Source organism: Saimiri boliviensis, chromosome 2 (assembly GCF_048565385.1).
Source record: "Saimiri boliviensis isolate mSaiBol1 chromosome 2, mSaiBol1.pri, whole genome shotgun sequence".
In the NCBI taxonomy this organism is placed as follows: Eukaryota; Metazoa; Chordata; class Mammalia; order Primates; family Cebidae; genus Saimiri; species Saimiri boliviensis.
The window spans coordinates 38885293-38911456 of NC_133450.1; the positions used below are offsets into that span (position 1 = coordinate 38885293).

At 46.2% G+C, this 26164-nt stretch overlaps 1 protein-coding gene across 3 annotated transcripts in view; it reads left to right on the plus strand.

Annotated features, from left to right (window-relative positions):
- SPTB (spectrin beta, erythrocytic) overlaps positions 1–26164 on the plus strand; it is a 138967-nt gene that overhangs the window by 37303 nt on the left and 75500 nt on the right. For 2 of the 3 annotated variants that reach the window (XM_074393126.1, XM_074393127.1), the window contains exon 2: positions 21020–21218. In XM_074393126.1, the coding sequence (XP_074249227.1) occupies positions 21071–21218 (148 nt within the window). In that variant the 5' untranslated portion in view covers positions 21020–21070. Of the gene's footprint in view, positions 1–18001; positions 18597–21019; positions 21219–26164 lie in introns of those variants that run through there. The other variant, XM_074393128.1, reaches the window with a different exon arrangement.

Consider the following 26164-nt stretch of genomic DNA (forward strand, 5'->3'; position numbering starts at 1 on the left):
CCCAGCCCTGCTCCTCAGGTTGGTTTGACAGCTGATGGCCTTTATCCAAAGAAGGCAGCTGCTGGAGCAAGTCTGAAGCCTGTCCTAGCTCTTGACAAAATGTTACATTCATGCCTTTTTTCCTAGCACCAGAGACTAAGGGTTGTGATGGAAGCAAGGGAGCTGCGACGGGGCTGTGACCAAGTAGAAATGAGAGAGGAAAGAGTTTACTGCTTTGCTTATGTGAAGAATGGTGGCAAACATTCAAACATTGGCTCAGGGTTATCTTTTTCCCTCATTAAAGTAAAAACATCTTTTCCCCTTTTTTGGAGGGAAAGGAGGGGGCAACAACATGACAGATCCTTTTTTTTTGTTTGAGACAGAGTTTCGCTCTGTCACTGGAGTGCAGTGGCACAATCTCGGCTCACTGCAACCTTCACCTCCCCAGTTCAAGCAATTCCCCTGCCTCAGCCTCCCGAGTAGCTGGGATTACAGGCATGCTCCACCACAACTGGCTGATTTTTTGTATTTTTAGTAGAGACAGGGTTTCACCATGTTGGCCACACTGGTCATGAACACCTGACCTCAGGTAGTTGGCCTGCCTTGGCCTCCCAGAGTGCTGGGATTACAGTAGGTGCCTTACCTACTGACAGAGCTTGAGTAGTAACTGTGTAACCACTCTGCATCCTTTCCTGAGCTTCTCTTCTGTCAATGTGTCTCAGGCAGCACAGTATAGATGTGGTTGCCTCTTCATGTCTTCTCCTGGCCGTGTAGAAACCTTGAGAAGCACAAAATATATGCTGTTTGTTTTCATCAGTCTGTCATCCAGTATTTACAGAATCTACACAGATGCCCCAAAGGGCAAGATGGCCAGTACCCATGTAAACTGTGTCTGATGATAAAACATGTCTACTTCCATATGTCTCCTCTACCCTCCCTTTTTACTGAGATAGGGTCTTATTCTGTCACCAAGGCTGGAGTGCAGTGGTATGATCACAGCTCACTGCAGCCTCAACCCCAGGCTCAAGTGATCCTCCCACCTCAGCCTCTCAAGCAGCTGGGACTATAGGCGTGTGCTACTATACCTGGCTATTTTTTTATTTTTTATAGAGACAGGGTCTCCCCATGTTGTCCAGGCTGGTCTCAAACTCCTGGGTTCCAGTGATCCTCCTGCCTTGGCCTCCCAAAGTGTTGGTATTACAGATGGAAGCCACCGCATCCAAGCTTATATGTCTGCATTTTTTTTTTTTTGAAACAGAGTTTCGCTCTTGTTACCCAGGCTGGAGTGCAATGGCGCGATCTCGGCTCACCGCAACCTCTGCCTCCTGGGTTCAGGCAATTCTCCTGCCTCAGCCTCCTGAGTAGCTGGGATTACAGGCATGTGCCACCATGCCCAGCTAATTTTTTGTATTTTTAGTAGAGACAGGGTTTCACTATGTTGACCGGGATGGTCTCGATCTCTTGACCTCGTGATCCACCCGCCTCGGCCTCCCAAAGTACTGGGATTACAGGCTTGAGCCACCGCGCCCGGCCATGTCCTCATTTTTAAATGCCACAAGCAGAGAGGGTTGTAGTTGCTGTTTTATACTTGGAGAAACTGAGGCACAAAGGGGGGCTAACAGTTTATTCTTTTGGACTGTGGAAACAACAGCAGCCTTAGAGAAATGTTTGTAGACCACACAGATTCAGAACATGTACTCCATGCCTGACATTCTGTTAAGGACTTTAAATACATCATCTCATTTGATCCAAACAGCAGTGCTGTGAGGTGATGACTATTATTAACTCCATTTTATAGATGAAGAAATAGAGGCTTACAGACTTTAAGTAAATGGCCTAGGGCCTCCCAGCTACCACGTGGCTAAGCCCAGAGACACCCCCAGGCATTCTAACTCCAGATGTACCTAACCACTTCGCTGCACTGCCTGGTTCACTTCCCCAGACTGAAGTCACCTTAGTGTACTATTTCTGGCATGAAATCCCTTGCCTGCTACCCTCTGGTTCTTTCTGGGAACTGGCTCCAACCCTTGCTGAATGGAGGAGTATTGGTACTATGTACTAGGAAATGAGGTAGGGCCAACGTTTTAGAGTTGCTTGCAGACTATTTTAGCAATGACCACTCACTTCTCGGCACCTTTCAAATGACCTATGCTGGTTTATGCGTCCACCACCATGGCCCAGCACACATGCCTTCCTAGGAATGGCAGTCACTTGGCAGCCCTCCTGCCCCTTGCTCCAGGCAAGCTGTTTGGAATCAGGCCACTCTAAGAGAGGAATGTGGTGGCAGTTCCTTCGCGAGCAGCTTAGCATGACCATGGGTGAGACACTGACATGCCGTTCAGTGGAACTTCTGAGGAGCCCAATTACAGTGCCCAGAACTGGGAGTGCTGTTGTCCCGGGTACTTCCAGATGATAACATTTGCCGCGCTCTTTAACAGACAGGAGGAGAGTGTTATCTAACTGTGACACCTTCTGCAAGAAACCCTCTTCTAGTTCCACATGCTGGAGTTTCCCTTCTGCAAATAGGTAAATGTGTGCTGTGTTAAAGAAAGACCCTAAAAAAAGAGAGAGAGAAGTGGCGCTTCAGAGGGCAGCTGGGAGAATTGGATGTAGACGTTTCCCTTTTGACTCTGCCACCGGTCTCTCCTGGGAATGATACTCACAATGCTTTCCTATCTCCTCTATGTCTGTATCAATTTTGGGGGGGAAAGTGCTTGGTGATCCCCACAAGAAATGTGGATCTGACACAGGCTAGAGACCCAGTGCATTCTGTGTTTTGAAATCTCAGGGCGTGGATTAGCTGTGACCCTGAAGAGCCTCCTGGGCCTCCAGTGCAGATCATCTTTCTTTCCTGTTGCCTTTCTTGATGCTCTTGTTGCCGGGTGTTGAGCTGGATGTGGAAGAATTCATCTCAGATGATTTAAAAACTGTTTATAACCTCCCCACTCCTTTGATCTCCACATTCCTCCCTGCAGAGGGCTTGGGTCAGGCTGGGTTGACAAGGCAGTGATCACAGGAGCTAAGGGCAAGGGCTCTGACCCAGACTGCCTGAGTTTAAATCCTGGATCCATCATTTACAGGCTGATGTTGGAGGGCAAGTCACTGAACCCTCTAAGCCTCAGTTTCCTGACCTATAAAATGGGGATAAGGAGGGTGGCTTGCACTCAGCGTTGTTCTGGGGAGTCAGTGTAATGGGATTTTGTAAACCCCATTACATTCATAGCTGGAGAAATTTACTTTCTATTAACTGGGTGACAAAACTGGAGCACAGAGAAAAGCAGTTTTTCCAGCTATGCCAGTAAGGAATGTTTAAATTACCTTCCTGACTGTAAGCTCCTTGAGGATAAGGAACAGATATAGCATCCCTTCAGGAAATATTTGGTTAATTAAATTGATGTTCATAATGATACCGTCTTGTATGGCAATAGCAGCAAGTCATACGGACCCTATACATCTCTCTGTACCGTGGTATCCTCCCTAGAGAAGGGCTCTGCTCTATTGCTAATCTCGTTTCTGTTAGCCTGACATGTTGATCATGTCGACAGACTCCAGAAGTAAGAAGCTCAGTTAAGTGTGTATCACATGCGAAGAGATGGTCAAGAAAGGGCTCTGTGGGTCACAGCTCGGCCAGGTGAGGTGTGTGAATAGGTGCTCTTCTTCAGGTAGCAGGAGGCTTCTTAGAATAGCCTGACAGTTCTTTTTGGGAACTGGTCCACTGCAGAATGAGTGTAGCTTTAATAATTCACTCCACAAATTCCGAGGTTGCATCTTACATGATTTCAGGGTTACGTATATGACCAGGCATTTGTGGCAGTCCTTGTAACTTTCAAGACTTTTGCTTTTTTTAGTACTTATAAAAGATGCTTGGAGACTTTAAACCACGAATCTAAACAAATGTCACAAAAAGTCTTTACTCTCTTGGCTTTTGATTTTTTTTTTTTTTTTTTTTTTTTGAGACAGAGTCTCACTGTCTTTCAGGCTGGAGTACAGTGACACAATCAGCTCACTGCAACCTCTGCCTCCTGGGGTTCAAGTGATTCTCTTGCCTCAGCCTCCCAAGTAGCTGGGACCACAGGCATGCACCACCATGCCTGGCTAATTTTCGTATTTTTGGTAGAGACAAGTTTCACCATGTTAGCCAGGCTGGTCTTGAACTCCTGATCTCAGGTGATCCACCTGCCTCGGCCTCCTAAAGTGCTGGGATTATAGGTGTGAGCCCCCGTGCCCTGCCTGGCTTTGGCTTTCATAAGCAGGAAAGGCTCAAATAAGGATGTTAGCCTTGTGGGGTATTCTCAATGGCCAGGAGAAAGGTGAGAAGTAGCTGATTCACTTGGAGGGATCCCAAGGTGGAAACGAACTTTTAGCAGTCATTCCCCATCTTTTGAAAAGGCAGAGCTTTTCTTCTGAATGGGTACATCATGGAGCAGAGCATAACAAACTCTCAGAAGACCTGAGTTCAAGCATTGGCTCTGCCAAGCAAGGAACTTGATCTCTAAGTATTAGTTTGTTTAACTGAAACTGAAATTGATAGTACCTTTCCCACCTGTCTCAGAGGGTCATAGGAGGATCAAAGAGAAATTGCAGGAGATAACTTTCTGATAGACACTGTTTACATAGGCAATAAAGATCATCATTTCCTTTTTTCATCACCCAACTTAGATGCCATCTCTCCCATGGAGGCTTCTTTAATTTCTCTAACTGCAGTATTCTCTCCGCCTCTGAAATTCTGTGGTACTTACCTATGCCTTTCTCTTGACACTTGCATACCTCTATCTTGTCGTATCATTATTTATACCATGTGTTAGGCAACCTGAGGGAAGAATTCATAAACCTCCATTGTAGAACCTTGCTCAAGAAAACTCTTGCATTATTTTAAAATAAATTATAATAATTATTCTACGTTTTTCTCATTAGAGCAGTTCATGGCAGTGGAACTGCCAGGTAGTAAGTGCTCCATAAATATTTGCCATTAATCTTTTCATGTATGTTCATTTATATTTTTAGTTTTAATATATTGCTTTTAGGTCTATTGAAGCATAATTTACATACAGTAAGATTCACGATTTTTAATGTAAATTTCTATAGGTTTTGACAAATATATGTAGTTATAGCACCACCACCAAAATCAACTTCCAAAATTCCCTTATGCTCATTTCTGTTAACCCATTTCCCCAACTCTCTAATCCTAACTCCTGGCAACCAGTGATTTGTTTCCTGTCCCTATAGTTTTGCCTTTTCCCGGACAGCGCATAGATTTATCAGACAGTGAGCAGCCTGTTGAGTCCAGCTTCTTTTGCTTGGCAGAATTCCTTTGTGATACATTCATGTTGTATGTATATCAGTTCTTTCCATTTTATCACTGAGTAATAGTCTGTTTTGTGGAAGGCTCTTTCTTTTTTTTTTTTTTTTTTTTTTTGAGACTGAGTTTCGCTCTGTTACCCAGGTTAGAGTGCACCGGCACAGTCTCAGCTCACTGCAACCTCCACCTCCCAAGTTCAAGAAATTCTCCTGCCTAAGTTTCCTGAGTGGCTGGGATTACAGGGGCCCACCACCACCGCAGGATAATTGTTGTGTTTTTAGTAGCGATGGGGAGGTTCCACCATTTTGGTCAGGCTGGTCTCGAACTCCTGACCTCAAGTGATCCACCTGCCTCAGCCTCCCAAGTGCTAGGATTACAGATGCGAGTCACTGCACCCAACCCTAAATATTTGCATAGAGGCTTTTGTGTAAACATATTTTCATTTCTCTCAGGTAAATACCTAAGAATGGGATTGCTGAGTCATATGGTAAATATGGTATGTTTAATTTTATAAAAAACTACAGAACAGTTTTTTTTAAAAAGCCATTCTTATATGTATAGAGTGATGTCTAATTGCGGTTTTAATTTGTATTTCCCTAATGACAAATGAATTTGAGTACATTTGCTATTGTATTTCTTTTTTTGGTAAAGCATCTGCACAAATCTTTTGTTCGTTTTAAATTGAGATTTTTTTAATTGATGACTTTGGAGTTTTTTATATATTCTGAATACAACTACTTTATCAGATACATGATTTGAAAACATTCCTCTTAGTCTGTGGCTTCTATTTTCACTCTCTTAACAATGTCCTCTAAAGAGCAGACATTTCTAGTTTTGGTGGTCAAATTGATCAAATCTTCCTTTTATAATACCTGATCTTTAATGGATTATACCTTTGGTGTTGTCTCCAAAATATTTTGCTTTACCCAATATCAGAAAGATTTTCTTTTGATTTTTTTCTAGAAATTTTATGGTCATAGGTTTTATATTTAGATCAATAATCCATTTTGAATTAATCTGTGTATATGGTATTAGGTATGGTCAAGGTTTACTCTTTTTGCATGTGGATATCCAGTTGTTCCAGTGGCATTTGTTAAAAAGACTATCCGTTCTCCATCAAGTTGTTTTTGTACCTCTGGTGGAAATTAATTGGCCATGTATGTCAATCTACCTCTGGACTCTATTCCACTGATATATATGTCTATCCTTTTGCCGTACTATTCTATCTTGATGACTGTAGCTTTGTGTTAAGTCTTGAAATTACATGTAAGCCCTCCAGTTTTGTTCGTCTTTCAAAATGGTTTTGTCTATTCTATTTTCTTTGCCTTTCCATAGAAATTTTAAAAATCGGCTTGTTGATTTCTCAGAAAGAGTTCTCCTGGGATTTTGACTGGCATCGCATTGAATTTATAGACCACTTTAGAGAGAATTGGCATCTTAACATTATTGATTTTTCCAATTCCTAGACATTATATATTTCCCGATTTATTTAGATCTTTGGTTTCTTTCTTTAATGTTTTTAGTTTTTGACCTATAGATCTTGCCCATATTCTCTTATATTTATAACTAAGTATGTAACAGATTTTAGGGTGCTGTTGAGTAAATATTTGCATTCATGAATAGATAAAAGTGTCAACCTATTTAGAGTGTTTGTCTTCATTCTGTAATTAAATACAAGATGCTAGAACAGGGTTGGAAAATTTGTCAAATCTCTTGGTTATGGAGAGGCCAGCAGTGAGGCTAAGAGGCCTGAGCCTCCAGGAGACAGGAAATCTGGACTTCATTCTGACACCCTCCCCAGCACATTCTATAACCTTGGACAGCTGCTTCTCCCTACCAAGAGTCTGCCTCCTAGCACAAGTTGTACACTGAGAAGTCTGCATCTTTCAGGGATTCTCTGGCAAGAGCTCATTTTCTCTGTAGCTGCAATAGACAGTTGCCTTTCTTGCGTTATATGAAGGTGCTGAGTAGCCTGTCTGACCAGCCATTTTTCACCTGTTGGCCTGGTTTGGCTTCTAAATTTTCTCTTTCAAAAGACGCTCCTTCTTTGAGTAATGTATTATATTTCCATAGGCCTTTATGCAGATGTATTCCTTGGGAGAGATACCCTGGTCCCTTAGGAAGGTGGATAGTTACATCTGTTCCATCCAATTAACATGTACTAATTGAGTACCTACCATGTGCAAGGCACTTTTAGACCTCCAGGTGAAAATGGCATCCTTCCCTTCAAGGAGTTACAACAAAAGAAAATTAGGTTGTCAAAGTCAATTTTGTTTTGAAGTGGGATGGCCGCTAGGTCTGAAAGAGTGCTGCTTGGGTCATTCAACCTGGAGGTTAGGAGGGCGTGGATGCTTGAGGCAGGGATGAAGGGGAAAGAGGGTCACAGAAGGGGCAATGGGGAAATGACAATAAACTCCACTGACTGTAACCTTTTGTTGTTTTGCCATGACAGCCTATTGAGCAAACCCATAAGCTCAATACCAAGAGATACTGTATATTATTTGTAAATAACACCCTGAGGCAATCTGTATACAGTTTATACATTATTTTCATATAACTTCATTTAATCTGTGCAGCAGCTTTATGTGGTAGGTGGTGAGTGTATTAATTAGGGCACCCTAACTGCTCCAATAAAGAGCTCCAAAATGAAATTTATTTTTTGCTCACATCATAGTTTAGTAAATCAGTATAAATCAAGGGGGAGGCTTTGCTTCCCACAGTCATCCAGGAAATTCATTTCCTTCAGCCTTATGGCTCCATCCTCTAAGTCCTGGGAGTTCAGAGCAAAGAGTAAGAATGATGGGGAAGATGTTATGGCTGACACCTTGAAGAGGTGAGGTGCACATCATTTCTGCTCATTCGACCTCACGGCCTCACTCAACCACAAGGGCGACTGGAAGGTGTCTCCAAGCTGGGCATGCAGAAGGCAGAATTTGGATATTTGTAGGCCCCACCAGTCTCTGCCATAGTATCACAGGATGTTTCCTTCCATTTACAGGTAGGAAAACTGAGGTACAGAAACTGAGGTTAAGTGAGCTATAGAAGAATACATCACTGCTAAGTACGCCAGGATTTCAGTGTAGGTCTTCTGTTTTGATAAAATGGGAATAATAATAGTAGTAACAATAATAATATCTAATGGTCTGTGAGTGTGGGTGGGTATCAAGTGGAACAATACACATAAAGGCCTTAATATGTTCCAGATTCCCTTTCCCAAGTATCTCTCCTGAGCAGCAGAGTGATGGCAGGAGCTGGTAGCTGGTGGTTGGCTCTCAGCAGAGCCCAGCACAGGGCTGAACTGACTCTAGTGGTGGAGTACTGCTCTCCCTGCAAACCTGGGAGATTGTGCACACTAAGAACTGACTCTGGGCCGGGCACAGTGGCTCACTCCTATAATCCCAGCACTTTGGGAGGCCGAGGTGGGCAGATCACCTGAGGTCAGGAGTTTGAGACCAGCCTGGCCAACATGGTGAGACCCCATCTCTATTAAAAATACAGAAATTAGCTGGACAAGGTGGCTAGTGCCAGTAGTCCCAACTACTCAGGAGGCTGAGGCAGAATTGTTTGAACCTAGGAGGTGGATGTTGCAGTGAGCCGAGATCATTATCACTGCACTCCAGCCTGGGTGACAGAGCAAGACTCTGTCTCAAAAAAGAAGAAAGGACTCTTCAGAGCCTGAAGAAGCTGGACTTAATTTTGTTCAATACCAAAGCTGCCTCTTGCAGGCACCTTCCCAAATGTTCCCAGAGGACAGCCCCACTGAGTCAGGCTAGGCATGCCGGCCAGGGATGAGAAATCCTCTAGCCAGTACCTGTTCCCTCAGGAGTCCTTGTGGGCCCAAGCAACTTTGAAAAGATGAATTTGAACTTAATTCTTTTGAAAGCTCTAACATGAATGAATAAGTAAATTGGCACCCATAACTTATATATTATTTATAGGTTAGACTTTTAAAATAGCTCTTTTTGTTTTTGAGGCAGAGATGTATGGATGAAAACCATTCTAAGACTGACATGACTGTGACACAAGAAAGAAACTATAAAAGACTTCTCAACTAAGTAAGATAGGGCTTCCCTGTCTCGAAGAGTTCTGCGTGTGAAGCTGCTGCTTTTATCACTTTTTTGGGTGAGGAAATTGAGGCGTGGGTTGAGTCAAAGCTGCTCTAGGGATTTCAAGATTTGTAGAGATTCAGGCCAGGCACAGTGGCTCATGCCTGTAATCCCAGCACTTTGGGAGGCCAAGGTGGGTGCACTGCTTGAATCAGGAGTTTGAGACCAGCCTGGCCAACATGGTGAAACATTGCCTCTACAAAAATTAGCTGAGTGTAGTGGCACAATCCTGGAGTCTCAGATACTTGGGAGGCTGTGGTGGGATAATTGTTTGAGCCTGGGAGGCAGAGATTGCAGTGAGTGGAGTGTTAATGTGCTCCAGCCTGGGCAACAGGATTGAAATCCTGTCTCAAAAAAAAAAAAAAAAAAAAGATCTGTAGAGTTCCTAGGAGCTTTGGCCCTGTTGCCAAGCCCCTCCCTTTTGCTGCACAGCCTAGCAGGAGAGGAAGAGGTGATTAATAATGTGTGGTTGAGCTGGGCACAGTGGATCACGCCTATAATCCCAGCACTTTGGGAGGCTGAGGCAGGTGGATCATCTGAGGTCACGAGTTCCAACCATGCTGACCAATATAGTGAAACCCCATCTCTACTAAAAAAAAAAATACAAAAATACAAAAATTAACTGGGCGTGGTGGTATGCAGCTGTAGTCCCAGCTACTTGGAAGGTTGAGACAGCAGAATTGCTTGAACCTGGGAGACAGAGGTTGCAGTGAGCTGAGATCATGCCACGGCACTCTAGCCTGGATGACAGTGAGACTCTGTCTCAAAAAAGAAACAAAACACACACACACACATACACACACACACACAAACAATGTGTGGTTGAGGCAGGAGTAGTGACAGGGACAATGTCAGGGCATTGATGATGAATTCGCAGTGCTACTGTAACATGCTATGCTTCCAACCTTCTCTCCACCATGACCAAATTGTTTTCTACCTGGTGTGTCCTCCATATGCACTGCTTTTATCCTCTTAAGGGGCAGCATTCTGCATTTCTCAGTTCTCATTCATTTATTCAACAAATGGCTTTTAGCTCATTTCATGTACCTGGCATTATGCTGGGCTGTTGGGATAAGAAGAATGAATATGGATGGTCCCTGACCTCACATAGCTCACAGTCTGGGAAAGAGAGAGAACTAGATTATGATATTACAGTGTGGCAAGTGCATTGATAAAGATGAGCACAAGTGTGATGGGAACACAGAAGAAAGACCCCACCTCTGCCTGCTGCAGGGGATGGTGGTAGAGGTGGGAGGTTACTTTCTTTCTTCCTTTTTTGTTTGTTTTTGAGCTGGAATCTCACTCTGTCACTCAGGCTGGAGTGCAATGGTGCAATCTCAGCTCACTGCAGCCTCTGCCTCCCAGGTTCAAGCGATTCTTCCACCTCTTCCTTCCTGAGTAGCTGGGACTACAGGTGTACGCCACCATGCCCAGCTAATTATTGTATTTTTAGTAGGCCCAGTGTTTCACCATGTTGGCCAGGCTGGTCTCAAACTCCTGACCTCAGGTGATCCACCTGCCTCAGCCTCCCAAAGTGCTGGGATTAAGGCATGAGCCACTGCACCCAGCAGCAGTGGGAGGTTTCTTGAAGGAAATGAAGGCTGGGCTGAGTTCTGACAGAGAAGAAGTTACTCTGTAAAGGAGGGAGGGTTTTTCAGGCTTAAGGAACAGCATGTGCAAATAACATGTCCAGAGAGAGCCAGGGACCTGAATGGAGTTCCTTATGGCTGGATGTAGGATTGGAGAAGTTGGGGGAGGGGAAGGATTGGATAGAAATAGTGATCAGGGAAGGACTAGATCATGAAGGGCTTTGTCTGTGATTTATTATGGATTTAAAACTACCTTCTGAGATAGAGAAGAGCTATTAAAGTATGTAAGTGATGTCATCTTTGTATTCTAGGCTGGTCTTTCTGGCTTCAGTGTAGAAAATGGGCTACTGTGGTAGGCCAAAGAGCAAATATAGATACACAGACCAGCAGAAACCACTAGACTTGAGATGGCAGTGGCCAGAAGTGTGGGGAGCAGTAGAGATGGAGAAGAACAGAGATTGGTGAGATAGCAAAGGGGCTAGTGTGATAAGAGGGAAGGAGGGCATGGAGCATGATCTGAGGTTTTGGCTTGGGCCACTGGGATGTTGACAGACAGGAAGCATGGCAGGAAAAATGGGGAAAGGATGAGGATAGATTCCACTGGGTGAACATGAGAGGCTTGTGGGCCTTCTAGGTGGATGTTCTGAAGGCAGTTGGATGTGATGGGTTCAGAAGATTTGAAAGTCATTATCATAAGACGGTAATTCAAGTCATGGAGTGAAAGAGATAGCCTAGGAACAGTGTGTAGATAGAGGAAGAAGTGGAGGGGCCCAGGAGAGAACTCCGGGGAGCATCACTATTTAAGAGGCAGGCCAAGGAGGAAGGGCCAGAAAGTTAAGAAGGAACAAAGAATGTGTCCTGGAAGACAAAGGAAATGATTTCAGAAAATGTTGGAATGGCCAACAGAGCCTAATGCTGCTAAGTAAGATAAGAACTGAAAAGCATCTCCTGCTCTAAGTATCAGGGAAGGGAGGTATCTGTGACTTTTGGCAAAGAATAGTTTCATGGAGTGAGGGAGGAAGCCAGATTCCAGTGAGTTGAGGAGTGACTTGAGTATGGGATGAAGAAGCCACCGTGAATATAGACACATACACTATATCTATTTTTACATTAGGAGTGGAGGGCTGAAGTCATCCTACTTCTCAGTTCATGATCATTTTCTAGGCAAGACTCTGCTCTGTGGTTGGTTGATTTGTTTTCTTTTATTTCCATTTTCCTTTTCCATTCCCTTCACTCAACCTAAAGACAACCACTTCTGTGTGTTCAAGAGTTTTCTCTTAATTTGCAAATGTCCTTGTATGGGTATTGGCTATGTGTACATATTTTTAAATTATGTAAATAATGTCATAGATTCATTCTGTTTCTTGTGTATTTTGTTCAGCACTGTGTTTCTAAGATCCTCCAGCATTGCCATGTGTCCTCCATGTGTTCATTCACTGCGTTTTACCTGTTCCTGCTCCAGTGGTGGGCACAAGTTTATTTCCACATCCCCGCCATCAGTGCCTCAGTAAGCATTCTCCTATATGTCCCCTTCTAGACCTGTTTGAGTAGAGTCATACTTAGCCTGCCTGAGTCCAGAATGGCTGGACCAGTCCACACTCCCACCACCAGTGCACAAGGCTGCCCCTGTCCACATCAGCGTTACATGCAGCATGCTTCAGCTTGCTAATATTTGCCCGTGGGGTCTCCTTGTTTTAATCTGCATTTCTCAGGCCGCTAATGGGCTTGAGTATCTCTCTTCTTAGGGTTTTAGCTTTTTAGATTTCCTCTTCTGTGAATTACCCATTCATGTCCTCAGCAACTTTGTCAATAATGTTGGCTCTGAAAGAAAGGAGAGAGAAGGTGGCAAGGAGGAGTTTTGTTAAAGATGAGAAAGACTTGTGCATGTTAAAATGAAGGCAGAAGAGAGAAAAAGCTAGAGATTCATGTTTCTCCCAGGATTTGAGGAATGCAAAGATCTGGTCTCCCTTGCCAGTGGCAGTGAGGTTGGTGGGGAGGAAGAGAGACTGAAGAGGGGGAGTGGGTGCCTGGGTCACCACCAGCTCTCCCTGAGCCCATCTTTCCTGCCCCGTTTACTTGAGGGGGAAAAGAGACAGCAGGGGATCCATGGGGTTGGACAGGAAGGAAAAGGCAAACTCACTCAGATTCTGAGAACATGCTGAATATGTACTTCTAAATGTTTGAAAATTGTATTTGCTTTAAATTTGAAGGGGATGGGAGAGGTAGCTAAATATCAGTGTATGGGATGTGGCATAAATAGAGTTGTTGAGGCACATGACACCATGGTGGGGACAGGGGACATGTGAACCCTCCTGACTAGAGCAGAGTTTGCATAAAGGAAGAGTGTGAGCTCAGCACCAAATGGTGTGGGGCTTTGGATTGGGCTGTGCTACTGAAAGCTTACAGAGTAGGGGTGTGTCAGCATGAAGGGCCGGGCAGGAGGGATTGTGAAGGGGCTGAGCATGGACAGAGATGGACCTTGTCTAAAGGATGAGGGCCTGAGTTAAGCAGAGCTCTAAAACCTAAAGAAATGATGAATGAAAGACCCTTTCAGAGGCTTAATGACTGGCCTTGGTGATGAATAAATATTGAATAAGTTGCTCAATACACATACATGGGATAACTGAGTGCGTGGGCCAGGGAATATGGTGGAATAGAGGGGTTTAAAAAGGCTCCAGAGTTTGAGATTAGGTCTGTAGGAGGAGGATAATATTTACTATTGTGTCCCAGGCCCAGTACTAGGCACTGAAGTACAGTAATGAAAAAGATAGACGTGGCTGTTGCCTGTAAGGAGCCTATGGTCTAGGCATTGAGAGGAAAAGGAAAAAAAAAGGAAACCGACAGATACATGAATAATTACAATTATGATAAGTTTTACAGAGTTAAGCAGAGTGTCAGGGAGACTGAGGCTAACAGAGCGGTGAGCTACCTTAGATAGGGTGACCAGGGAGGACTTCCGCAAGGAAACGACGTCTGAGAAGAGACCTGAGGAATGAGAAGGAGCCAGACATACAGAGATGCTCTAAGAAGTGTCCCGGGCAGAGGGCACAGCATGCACAAGAGCCCTGAGCTGGGGAGGACATTTCAAGTTTGAAGAACTGAAAGAAGTCTGGCAGGTTACCTGTAGCGAGTATGGGGAGATGAGCTTGGAGAAACTGAGAAGGGTGTTAGGACCATAGGAAGGGGTTCACTTTTATTCTAGGTTCCAGTTGTGCCTAGGGCATGTGACTGTATTTTACAAATTTAATTTATTATTAACTGTCAATGTTATCAAAGTGTTTATCATACAAAATTTCAGGCATGTATAAAAGTAGAGAGATTAGAATCATGAACCCCTGTAAGTAGATCACTCCAAGTCAATAACCAGCAAGTGGTTTCCCACTTGTTTCATCTGCTTCCTATTTTGTTGATGCACATTTAAGCAAATTCCAGACATCATGTCATGTCCCCCACTGCATTTTTGAGCATCGCAAAAAAAAAAAAATTACTTTCTTACATAACCATAACACCATGATCACATCTAACACAATTGACTAATTCTTAGGTACCAATGAATATTGAGTCTGTAATTCAGATATCCCTGATTGCCTCAAAAATGTGTTTTGGTAGTGTTTTTTAAAATTCAAGATCCAAACAAGGTACATTATATTTGATTATTACATCTCCTGAGTCTCTTTTGATCTATAGCAGTCCTCACTCTCTGCCTCTTTTTTGTCTGTTTTAATGCCTCTGACTTGTTGAAGAAGCTGAGTCAGTTGTCTGTAGAATGCCCTACATTCTGGGTTTGTTTCTTTGCTTCCTCATGTTGTTATTTAACTTGATTTCCTATAATTCCTATAAATGGGAAGTAGCGCTAAAGCTTAATTATTAATAAATTCAGGTTCAACTTTTTTGGCAAGACTGTCAAAGGTTATGATGTCCTTCATGTTGCACTGCGTCAGGAGGCACGCAGTGCCTAATTGTCCTGTTCTTGGTGATACTAAGACATCAGTGAGTTCAGGTGTTGAAAACTTGATCCCTCCATTGTAAAGTTCACCCATCAACCCATTATCTGATGGGTTTTTTAAATCTTTTCTGAATCAGTTATTACATTAGAAATATCATTTTGATGATGATGTCAAATTAATTATTCCAATCTATTCTTGACTATTTCCAATGTTGAGACCTCACGACAATGTTGAGACCTCACTACTTTCTGCAGTTTTTATCATAGAAGAGAGAAGTTCCTGTAGATATTCTCAAAAAGTCTTCATGGAAGAAGAGAAAATGGGCATCCAACTTTTCAACTCAACTGCCATAAAATGTTACTTATTCTGGGAGAGGAGGCCAGTGGCTATCGTGAAAGAAGTGAGTTGGGAGAGATAAGAGGAGGTAGGACTGGGTCACAACTTTCTGTATATGTAGATATTGAGCCCAAGAATCCCAACAGAGGATAACATTTGAAAACTGTTAGGTTGGTACAAAAGTAATGGTGGTTTTTGGCCGGGCGCGGTGGCTCAAGCCTGTAATCCCAGCACTTTGGGAGGCCAAGGCGGGTGGATCACGAGGTCAAGAGATCGAGACCATCCTGGTCAACATGGTGAAACCCCGTCTCTACTAAAAATACAAAAAATTAGCTGGGCATGGTGGTGCGTGCCTGTAATCCCAGTTACTCAGGAGGCTGAGGCAGGAGAATTGCCTGAACCCAGGAGGCGGAGGTTGCAGTGAGCCGAGATCGCGCCATTGCACTCCAGCCTGGGTAACAAGAGTGAAACTCCATCTCAAAAAAAAAAAAAAAAAAGGTAATGGTGGTTTTTACCATTGAAAGTAATGGCAAAAACCACAATTACTTTTGTACCAACCTAATATGCATATAAGAGTATCATCTCTCCCCTCTCCTTTAATGGTTCCCAGTAGACATTTGCCTCTGTGCAGGAGGTGAAGTGCTGATAGATGCTGTTGTTACGATAAAAGTTTGTTGGGTCAGTCCCTACATCAGAGCTGAGCAGCACCTGTTCCCCAACCAAATCCTGTAAGAACTATCAGAGCCATGATCCCACCCACTCCCACTCCTGTTCCAGCAGCTGCAGCATAACTGGAGTCAGTTTTGGTAGGAGATTTTTCCATGATGAGCGTGAACAAGTTGTGACACATAAAGCCCCTGTCAGGTGACAGAAACTGGAGTAGACATGTCTGGTAAAGGCCTTACCAAATAGCAGTGGACTAGAATGACCAAGATATTGAAGGTGCATGGAGATTCCCTGATAGTAGCAACCATGGGTAGTAATCTTGGGACTTTAAGCACTGCAAACCACAGTTCATCAGTGATGGACTAATAGCCAGGCTTGGTTGGGATAGGAACTGCAGTGTGAAAAAGTAGAAGGTGCTCTGGGGAGGGGAAGTGGCTTGGTCCAGGAACTGCTGGAGGTGTCCATCTGCTGGAAAGGCCACCCATAGGTGGCATGCTTATCTGGGCCACATAGTTACCCCATGGTACTGAAACTACCTGATTCTGCTCTCCTGGTAGCCCCGTGCTCAGTCTTAGCCATATTGAGACTGAGCTGTAATTTATAGGTGGAGATGTCTGGTAGGCAGATGGAGGTGCCAGACTAGAGCTTGCGAGTAGGGAGGAGGTTCGGGTGCAGACAGATTTAGAGTAAGTACTCTGTACTGAATGTGTTGTTGCTTCTCATTCTAGTGAGTGTGTGCACGTGTGTTTTTGTGTAGTTGACTATTCTTTAAGGTGCCTGTGAATATGCAATGTGATTATGATCAGAGGGAGAGGAGGGATGTTCCTTTTTTGGCGATACATTGGCAGGAAAATTACCAGAGAAGCTTCGGGATTTGATGTCCTGACCGGGTTGCCACAATACCAAATTATGTTAAAAGCAGGTTTGAGGTGGCATAAGAGGGCAGGACAAACTAGAAGGCAGCTGAGGGGGTCAAATCTTACAGCCAGAGAGAAAATGACAAGCGAGTGGAATGAGCAATACTATTTAAGGAAGACAGCGTCCTTGCTATTGCAGTAGGCTGCTCCTCAGCCCCACATCGCCCTGTATTCCCCCATTTCCTACTTTGGAAGTAGATCTTTGTGCCTTGTTGCTTCTCATTTTTGTGAGGCCCAGGGAAGAGGAGAGGATGCTGTTTGCTTTGTTGGGGGACTAGAGGATGGAGAAAAGAGAAGAGCCACCTCTTTTGCATGGTGCTTTGGGGAGGGCTGACATGGATCCTAGCTTGGGCTCCATCAGCACACTCCAAGCTGGGAGAGGAGCTGCCACCACTGCTTTCTCAGTTCTTAACCAAGCCAGGAAGTAACTGGACATAGCACATGAGGTTGAGGCTCCGAGCCTAGCATCTGACCTCAGAGGTGGACGTGAAGGTTGGAGCTGTGGGTGCATCAGTTTTATTGTGAAATGCATGCATAAGTCCACGTTCTTTGTGTGAGTTGAGCGCTCTGTGTGATCCTGTGAGCTTTTCAGTGCTGAGCTGTGGGCAAGTCTAGCGTCCTGTCCTACTCAAAATATAGCCTGGGGTCAAGGGGTGGCAGAAGGTAGGTAAGGATGACTCTGGACTGTGCATTTGGAGCTGCTGGACGAGCAGGTGGATGGATGGATGGGGCAAGTGGACCTCCCTGGGCACAGAGTCACACAGACAGAAGACTCACCTGTACTTGACGAGGGTCAGGTGGGTTCAGAGAAGGAATTTTGGGGGACCCGTGGTTAAGTTGGGGAATGAATGGGACAAGGAACTTCTTATGCCTTTTTTCCTGGGTTTACTGATGGGCCTGACTTGGAATTTAAGGTCTAATTTTAGCCATGTATTTGCGGTCCTCTGTGACTCATGGAAGGCCACTCTAGATGTGCAGATGACTTATATCTTTGAAAATGAGACCAGATCATCTCATCTCCAAGTTCTCCCCAGGTAGCAACTTAAATGTCATTTCCATGACTCTGCATTCGATTAGGTGTCCCCACCATGAGCCCCATCATAGGCTGCTTTTTTTAGTCATGGTGGTCTCTTTATAGCCAGGCTTTTGAAGGGCCATGGTAACAGTATGGAAAAAGACATGGTGACACTGAGGATGGGTTGTCTGGTTTTGGACAGGCATATCTTCGTGTCTGTTTTTTGTAAACTATCTGTAGCTTTCCTGTTTTCCTGTTTATTTCCTTTCTGCCTCTCATAGCTGATTCTCTGAGAGCTTCTGACCTCCGTGCACCGGCCAATCCCATGACCCCCTTGACTCTGATGGAATGCCATCTGGGAAGGGGTTGGGATGGGCACGGCAGGGGAAGAGGGGTACAAGGAAAGGCGCCTCACTTTCATCTTTCATTTCTGAATCATCTTTCCTTGGTGTTTGTTTTCAAGGACCTGACTCTTCCCAAAACAAAAACAAAAAAACTCCAGCTTTATATTTAGACACACACATACATCTCTTCCCATTCCTGGCAGAGCTGCTGCCCGGCTGCTGCCTTCTCTGAGCCGTGGCCGCAGAAGAGATGGCGTTTTTAAGCAGGATGAATTGCTGTCGAGCTGCCGCCCTCCTGCACACGGGGCCATCAATCTTGTCTTGAACGCTGGGCCTACTGGTTGGCCTGCTCAGGCTCATCTTTCTGGGGCAGACTTATTTACGGAGCCACTGCAAAGGTAATCTCACTCTCCAGCCCCACGGCCTGGGCCTCTCTCAGCCACTCTTAAAAATAGCCCAAGATGAATAAGGAGAGCCAGGGTCCGGTTACTTCCTGTACTCAGGGTCTGATCTCACCTTACCTCCTGCGTCTGGCAGCTCAGCCCTTCTCAGGGGCTGCTGGACAGGCTTGTGGCCCTGCAGGAGGTGGTCAGCCTGTCAGTCCTTCTCTGGCTCAGAGACCAAGTCAGTGGTAGTTTCCCTTAAGGGAAGTAGCGAAAGGCGTGGGTCCGGGGGGATCCTTCTCAGCTATGGGTGTGAAATCTCAGCCCTGGAAGCAGCAAGTCCATCTACAGAAGAGGACAGGCTGTTCAGAGGGACAAGGGTGGCCTTGGGCACAGGCCTGGCATTGTGAGGCATACTGTGTTCGGGGTGATGACTGGTTTTTCCCACCTTGCACTTTCCCTTCTCTTTGAGTGGCAAACGTTTTTGCCAAGCCGTGGTGGCTGGGAAATGCCGTCTGTCCCCATGCACTGTGTCCTTTCCCCTCCTGCCTTGCCGAAACCTGTCCGACCAAGGGGGATGAACCAGGCTCCATTTTGGCCTTTGGTCCCAGCTGCCACGGCCATTACCCAGATGACCTTGGGGAGGCCTCCGCTTGCAGCAGGCCTTGGTTTTCTTCCAAGGCAATTAGGGCAGGTAATCCTGGCTCCTGTCTCATCTCAAAAGGATGTGGTGGGATTGATTCATCAGGTTGGGGAAAATGCAGTCTGAATTCAGTCTGTATCCAAAAAATAAGGCGGTAGCCCTGCTGCCGTCACGCTTGGGCTGGTGAATGTGCTTCAGTGCTTCCGCAAGTGTGTGCCTGGTGGGTGTACATGTGTGTGCTGGTGTGTGTCAGCGTGTTGGGAGGTGAGCCTGTGTGTGTGGTGTGGGTGCACACACCCACAGAAGGAGTGCTCTCCCTTATAGCTCATTGGCTGTCCACACCCGTCCCAGGTCTGCTTCATAGCCTCCCCACCTCCCACTTCACTCTCTTGAATGTGAAGGCTCTGGGTCCCCTGTTTTCTTATACAGTTGATCTTGGAGTCCCTTAAGCTCCCCAGAAAGAGGACCAAATGGCAGGTACAGATGAAGATAGCTACTAGTTTTCCTAAGGCTCAGAACATTGAAGAGTGAGCCTGACCCCCCCTGGCCTTCTCACTTTTCTCCCCTGACCCCACCCCTGCCTTCCTGTTACTTCATGAGGTTCCCAAAACTTACTGTGTTCTTTCTTACCTTCAGGACTTTGCACCTGCTTTGGTTGGACTCTTGTCCCTTTGCTTGGACGCTTGTCCCTTCCCACCTGTGGTCCCTCCAAGCTTCCTTTAGGAATAAGCTTCAACTCCCCTTCCCTGACACCAGCCCCTGCCGAATCCCCAGCTTAGCCAGCCATGACACACATCACACCTTCTTGTAGTTGCTTGTTTAATTGTGTGTCTCCACCACCAGAATCCAAGCCCTATGAGGACATGGCCTCCCTGTCTTACTTGCCTTTGCCTAATACAGTGCCTGCCACCTAGTTGGAGCTTAGTACATATTTGAATTAATTGTGAATAAATGAATGAATGCATGAGTGAGCAGGAATGATTGATGATGGGTGAGGGAAGACCCAGTGCTCCTGATGCTCTGGTTCATTGCATGGGCTTGCAGTGGACCGTTTATTTATTTGTGGGATGCCCTGACTGCCACACGGTTGCTTGATGGGACAGAAGGCTCCTTTGGGCTGCTTGACCTGTCCTGGGATTCAACAGGAGACCTCATCTGAGTACCTGGTCACGCTTCAAAGAAGCCCTAAAATTCGAGGTCTGCTTTCTGAATACCAGCGGCTGGGAAGGAACTCAGAGGGCTCTCAGGAAGCCTCTGTGAGGAGCAAAGTCACCCCAGGGCAGCTGTCCCAGGCTGGTGGTGTCAGTGGTGGCGTAACTCTCATCCATTTCTCCCCATGGTTTCCATTTGGGTCAGACTCAGCCGACTTCCATCTTCTCCCCTCCCCTGGCCTGTCCCCATCTCCCCCACCAGGTTAGGTCCTGGCCCAGTCCGCAGGGTAAGGGTTGCTCTCCCCAGCTCGTGCCCCATAGCCTCTGTCCCCCTGCAGCGGGGCGGCGGGTCTGGAGGAAGCGGCTGGCTGCGACTGACGTCTCCACCTGCTGGCCGTCCTGACCCTTGCTATATGCAGCTCTCCGTCCCCACCGCCGCCGCTGGTACTGTTGCTGCTGCTGCTGCTGCAATATTTTATAACAAACAATCCAGAGACCCCAGTAGGAAAGCATGCCAAGGCAGATGACACAGTGTGCTGCTCCCGCCAGGATCTACTCACATTGGATGCTCTGCATAAGTTTCCCCTGAGAAAAAGTCCGAGGAGGTAGGGAGCTAACCCTCTGACTGTGTTGCTGTCCCCCAGGGACCCTTCCATGAAGACTGAGGCAGGCAGAGCTGCTGAGAGCCTGCTGACATGACATCGGCCGCAGAGTTTGAAAACGTGGGCAACCAGCCACCATACAGCCGGATCAATGCCCGCTGGGATGCCCCAGACGACGAGCTGGATAATGACAACAGCTCAGCCAGGCTCTTTGAGAGGTCCCGGATCAAGGCCTTGGCAGGTACCGTTTGGGGCTGCAGGGGTTGGAGGGCATTCTGGAAATTACAGGGTTCATACCCTCCCCACCTATTGTGAATCCCCCTTGTGCGTTGGGTGAGCCCTGGCATGGCAATGATGGAGACGTGTTTGCCAGGCTCAGGGAGGTGGGGTCCCCTTGGGAGGGAGCACAGGCTCGGGCAGCCTCTGCCCCCAAGAGCCTCTGAGAAGCAAGGAGGTGCTAGAGCTGGGACCAGGTGGGGCCTGCCCTCTGCCTCTGTCCTGAATGACCTGTGTCGAAGTGAGAAGTACAAGAAAGTCTGGCAAAGCAGTGTCTGAGGGCTGGACAGCTGGGCACAGGTGCATGGGGCCTCCTGGTGCATCCCGATTTCCTGCCTGGGCCTGGAGAGAGGAATTATCATCATCCTCTCTGTGGTCCCAAAAGGAGTGATTGGATAGGAAATTGAGAGCAGATAACATCCTCCCCACTGCCTTAGGAAGGATTTTCTTGATGAAACCTTTCATCCTTAAACTGGAATTAGATTTTTGCTTAGCAGGTTCATAATAGATCTCCCCACTCTCACTCACTCTCTCCGCCTCCTCCGTGTGTGTGTGTGTGTGTGTGTGTGTGTGTGTGTGTGTGTGTGTGTGTCCCAAGAATCAGATCTCAGCCAGCAGGGGGAGGAGAAGCCATTTCTACTAGAGATTTAACATATTCTCCACCCCCACCCTCTCTCTCTCTTGTGCTGTGTGTGTGTGTGTGTGTGTGTGTGTGTGTGTGTGTGTGTGACAGAGAGAGAGAGAGAGAGAGAGAGAGCGCGAGAGAGAGAAAGAGCATGAGAGAGGGAGGGCAGGGTGGAGAATATCTTAGATCGCTAGTGGAAATGGTTTCTCCTCCCCCTGCTGGCTGATATCTGATTCTTGGGATTTTTTTTTTTTCCAACTCCTGTGACTATTGCCTCTCTGAACTTCACCCAGCGTAACTATATTCCGACTTAAGTCGTTGGCCAGTAAGAGAGTTTGAGTTACATGGGGTTGTGTGTATTTGTCGGGGGTGGATTCCTTCACTTGACCCACCAGTCAGCAGCCCACACTGGACCTGTTTCGCCATTACTGACTGTTCCCATCTCCCGCCTCCTAAGAAGAGCACAACCTTCCCCATAAACACTTTCTGGAGTGATTCTCCCACTGTCCCCATACCTTATGGCCTGGATTGAAGGTCGAAGTAATCCTCTTCCACCCTCCCTCCCTCCACTCAGCTTCCAGATCCCACAGTCCCCGGCTGACTTTGAAGCCTGAGCAGGACCCTGGGCCCCACTGTGACCATAATGATCTCTCACCTTGGGAGTGACAGGGGCTTCTCATCCCGGGAAAGGAATGCTGCAGTGTCTCATCTCCCTGGTCATGACAAGGAATCCACTTGGTCTCAGTCATCACCCCTGGTGTCCTTGATCTTTACAAGAAACTCTCTTCTTCCTTCATCTCCTTCTTATCCTCGTTGATCCCACAAAATTCTTCCTTGGTTTCCCTTGGGGACAGACTGTAGCAGTGACCCATTGCTTTTGTTTGTGTTAATTTAAGCCTCTTTAAATAACCAAACTTGGAACCATTGGCTTTGTCTGTCTGATTTTATCTTCTTTATACCTCTGTGCTACCTGAATCTAGCTGCAATGACCCTGGTGATCCAGGTGGAGGGAGAGGGGTACCATATTCTGTAAGATTTGCCAAAGCAAGGTGTGAGTGGGGACTGGCCTTTGTGCAGAGATCCTTTCATCTTTTTTTTTTTAGATGGAGTCTCACCCTGTTGCCCAGATTGGAGTGCAATGCATGATCTTGGCTCACTGCAACCTCTGTCTCCCAGGTTCAAGCAATTCTCTTGCCTTGAGTAGCTGGGATTACAGGCGTGTGCCACCATGCCCAGGCAATTTTTTGCATCTTTAGTAGAGCTGGGGTTTCACCATGTTGGCCAGGCTGGTCTTAAACTCATGACCTCGTGGTCTACCCTCCCTCTTTGGCCTCCCAAAGTGCTGGGATTACAGGCAAGAGCCACCACACCCAGCCCTTTTATCTTTTTTTCAGAAACCAAGGTAGATTCTCTTTTAACAGTTACTTTTTGTACTTCTACTATGTTTAAAGCTAAACCCCTGGCCAAACAGGAAAAAGGAAAGGGGAACCACAGAGATGAATTCAATATAGTGTCTGTCTCTCAGGAGTTTATAATCTATTAAGGAATAATGAACTGTGTTCACAATTAATTAGCATGCATGGAATTAGAGAAGAACTGTAGGAAGGGCACATGAACAGCAATGAGAGAGTCAAAGAAGAGATGCAGGGAGAATCAGGGGACAGTTCATGGAGGAGGCAGCCGTTGAGCTGGGAACTGAAGGGTGTATTCTGGCAGGGAGAAGGGCCCCGGATTTCTCCAGTTGGCCTGTGCGTATTGCTGCCAGGTCTGATGAGCTGCTTGGGAAGTTGGTGGAGATAGGTTAAAGAGGCAAGCACAAGGCCAGGCACAGTGGCTCATGGCTATAATCCCAGCATTTTGGGATGCTGAGGTGAGTGGATGGCTTGAGGCCAGGAGTTCAAGACCAGCCTGTCCAACATGACGAAACCCTGTCTCTACTAAAATACAAAAAATAGCCAGGCGTGGTGGCATGTGCCTGTAATCCCAGCTACTCAAGAGGCTAAGGCATGAGAATCACTTGAACCTGGGAGGCAGAGATTGCAGTGACTCAAGATTATACCACTGCACTCGAGCCTGCATGACAGAGCAAGACTCTGTGCTTAGCGGTCAGTCTTGGTTGATCAGGAAAGAGCCTTTGATTACCTTGGCTGTGCCTAGTTGAGCCTTCTCCTCACCAGGAGCATGCATCTGACTTACCAGAGAATCTGAATGCCCCCAGGGAGAGGGAAAGCCACATCACTTGGAGTTGCATGTAGAGTTGCACACCTGGGCCCCAGCGATTCAAAACGTTTGGCTAACAAGTAAACATGTTAGTTTGAGGCCCTCTCAAGATTTTCAAAAACAACCTAAGTGGTTTATGGGATTCCTTCTCCTGAGAATCCACTCTAAGTGACCTGGACTTGAGCTAAAGCTTTGGAAAGGCCTAAATCGAGCAGCCAGATGTGCCCATCCTGCTGGGTAGGCAGAATGGAGGAAGGGAATGTGTCAACCTTCCTAGTCTCAACGTCTTGACTTTTTTTTCCCTTCAGTACTGTTGCTGGGGCCACCTTAGCAGCTTAGGCAGGGGTTACCTTTCAAAAGAGGCTTTAGGGAGCAGGAGCTCTCAGCCACTCTCCCACTCACAGGGATATTAAGACAAGGAGGGCATTCAGCCCTGAGTTGCTTATAAGACAGCAGTGATCTGCTTCATAGGTATATGTGGCAAGGCTGGCGAGACTGGCTTGGCATCCTCTTCTGAAATCGATGGACCTGGGGTAAGGAGGAACATGTCACAAGCTCCAGATTCAAGTACTGATTCCGCCTCTAATGCCACCACAATGGAGGATTACTGACTCCTTTCCCATTTTTATAAAAATGGGAATGGTAGTACTTTCTCAAGGTTGTTGTGAAGAGCAATTAAGATAGTTTATTAAAGTTTTTATTAATAAAAAATGCTACGTAAATGTTAGATAATGTAAGTACTAAGAATATCTCCCACAGGTGTTTTCTGTCCTTTCTCTTTTCCCAACTGCAGACGTTCAAGATCATGAGCTTGGTCTTTTTCCTTGCCTGATGTACCTTGGCCTGTTCCAGAACTTGTTTCTTCCTTCTTAACCCTCACCCTCCTTTGCGTTGGAAGTCTGAGTTGGAAGAAAAAGCCAACCAAGGAAACCAAGCTAATGCTTGTGCTTGAGGCTCTGGGCCTTTCCCCTTCCCCCAGACCTGATGCCCATGAGATGAAGCCCCATGCCATACAGGTCTCTCTCTCCATAAGGCCACCCAGTCCAGGACCCTTGCTGTGTCTCCGCCATCTGGCTGGGTGACATGTGAGGCCCAAGAAACCAAAGGATGATGAGTTTCATCAAATGCTTTTCCAGATGAGACGGTTTCTCTAGGTTCGTCTCCATTTAATGACCTGCAGTTGGAAGACCTGAATTTGGGTGACTGGATGTGACCTTTTCTGCCTCTTAAGTAAACTTTCTCTCCACTCCAAAGGAAATACTCTCTGTTCTGCTTTTCGTACTACCACCAGGTCTTCCTTTCTGAACCTAAAGAAACAAGCCATCTGGCTATTCTGTCCTAGTACATAAAAACCTGACCTCCCTCCAGAATGAATGACTTTCTGCATGAAACTGGGAGTCAGCCTAACTGAAATGAAAAGGAAGATGGGTAGGAAAATGTTGCAGAAGGCTCCTTTAAGGGGGTGGATTTGACCTTGGCAATGCCAAGGGGAGGGCTGGGATCCCAGCAGGAATATTTTCCCTGTAGATCCCTGAGCAGAATTTAGCATTTTAACGTCAGTCTCTAAGCTGGCTGCCTGACATGAGGTTAAGTAGCAGGTAGCCATGAGGCTTCTTCCTGGACTGGAGACCATGCTTCTCTCTTTTGATGACTGCGTCTGGCACCTCCCTACTTTCTGGACCTGTTTTAAGGGATTACAGAAAGAGTAGCAGCTGAAAAGCCCACATTCCTATCCTTCCAAAAGGTTCCAGCCTTCATGTTTCAATAGGAAGTCTCCCCCCACCATCTCCTGGAGTCCCCCTAATTGTCCACACATGTCATTTCTTCTTCCTTTTTCCATACTGGGAGCTGCCAGATGAGCCTTCATGGCCATCTGGATGAAGAATGAAGCACTGCAGACTGCAGGGAACTTACCAGTCAGAATGCCCACCCTCTGTCTCCCTCTCCTCACCCCAGAGGAGACATCTGCCTGCCTGCACACTCCTCCTCTCCCCTGCACCTGGATACAGACTCCAGTGACTCCGGTGAGGACACTGCGTCAGGGCAGACATGGCCCAGCTGGAAGA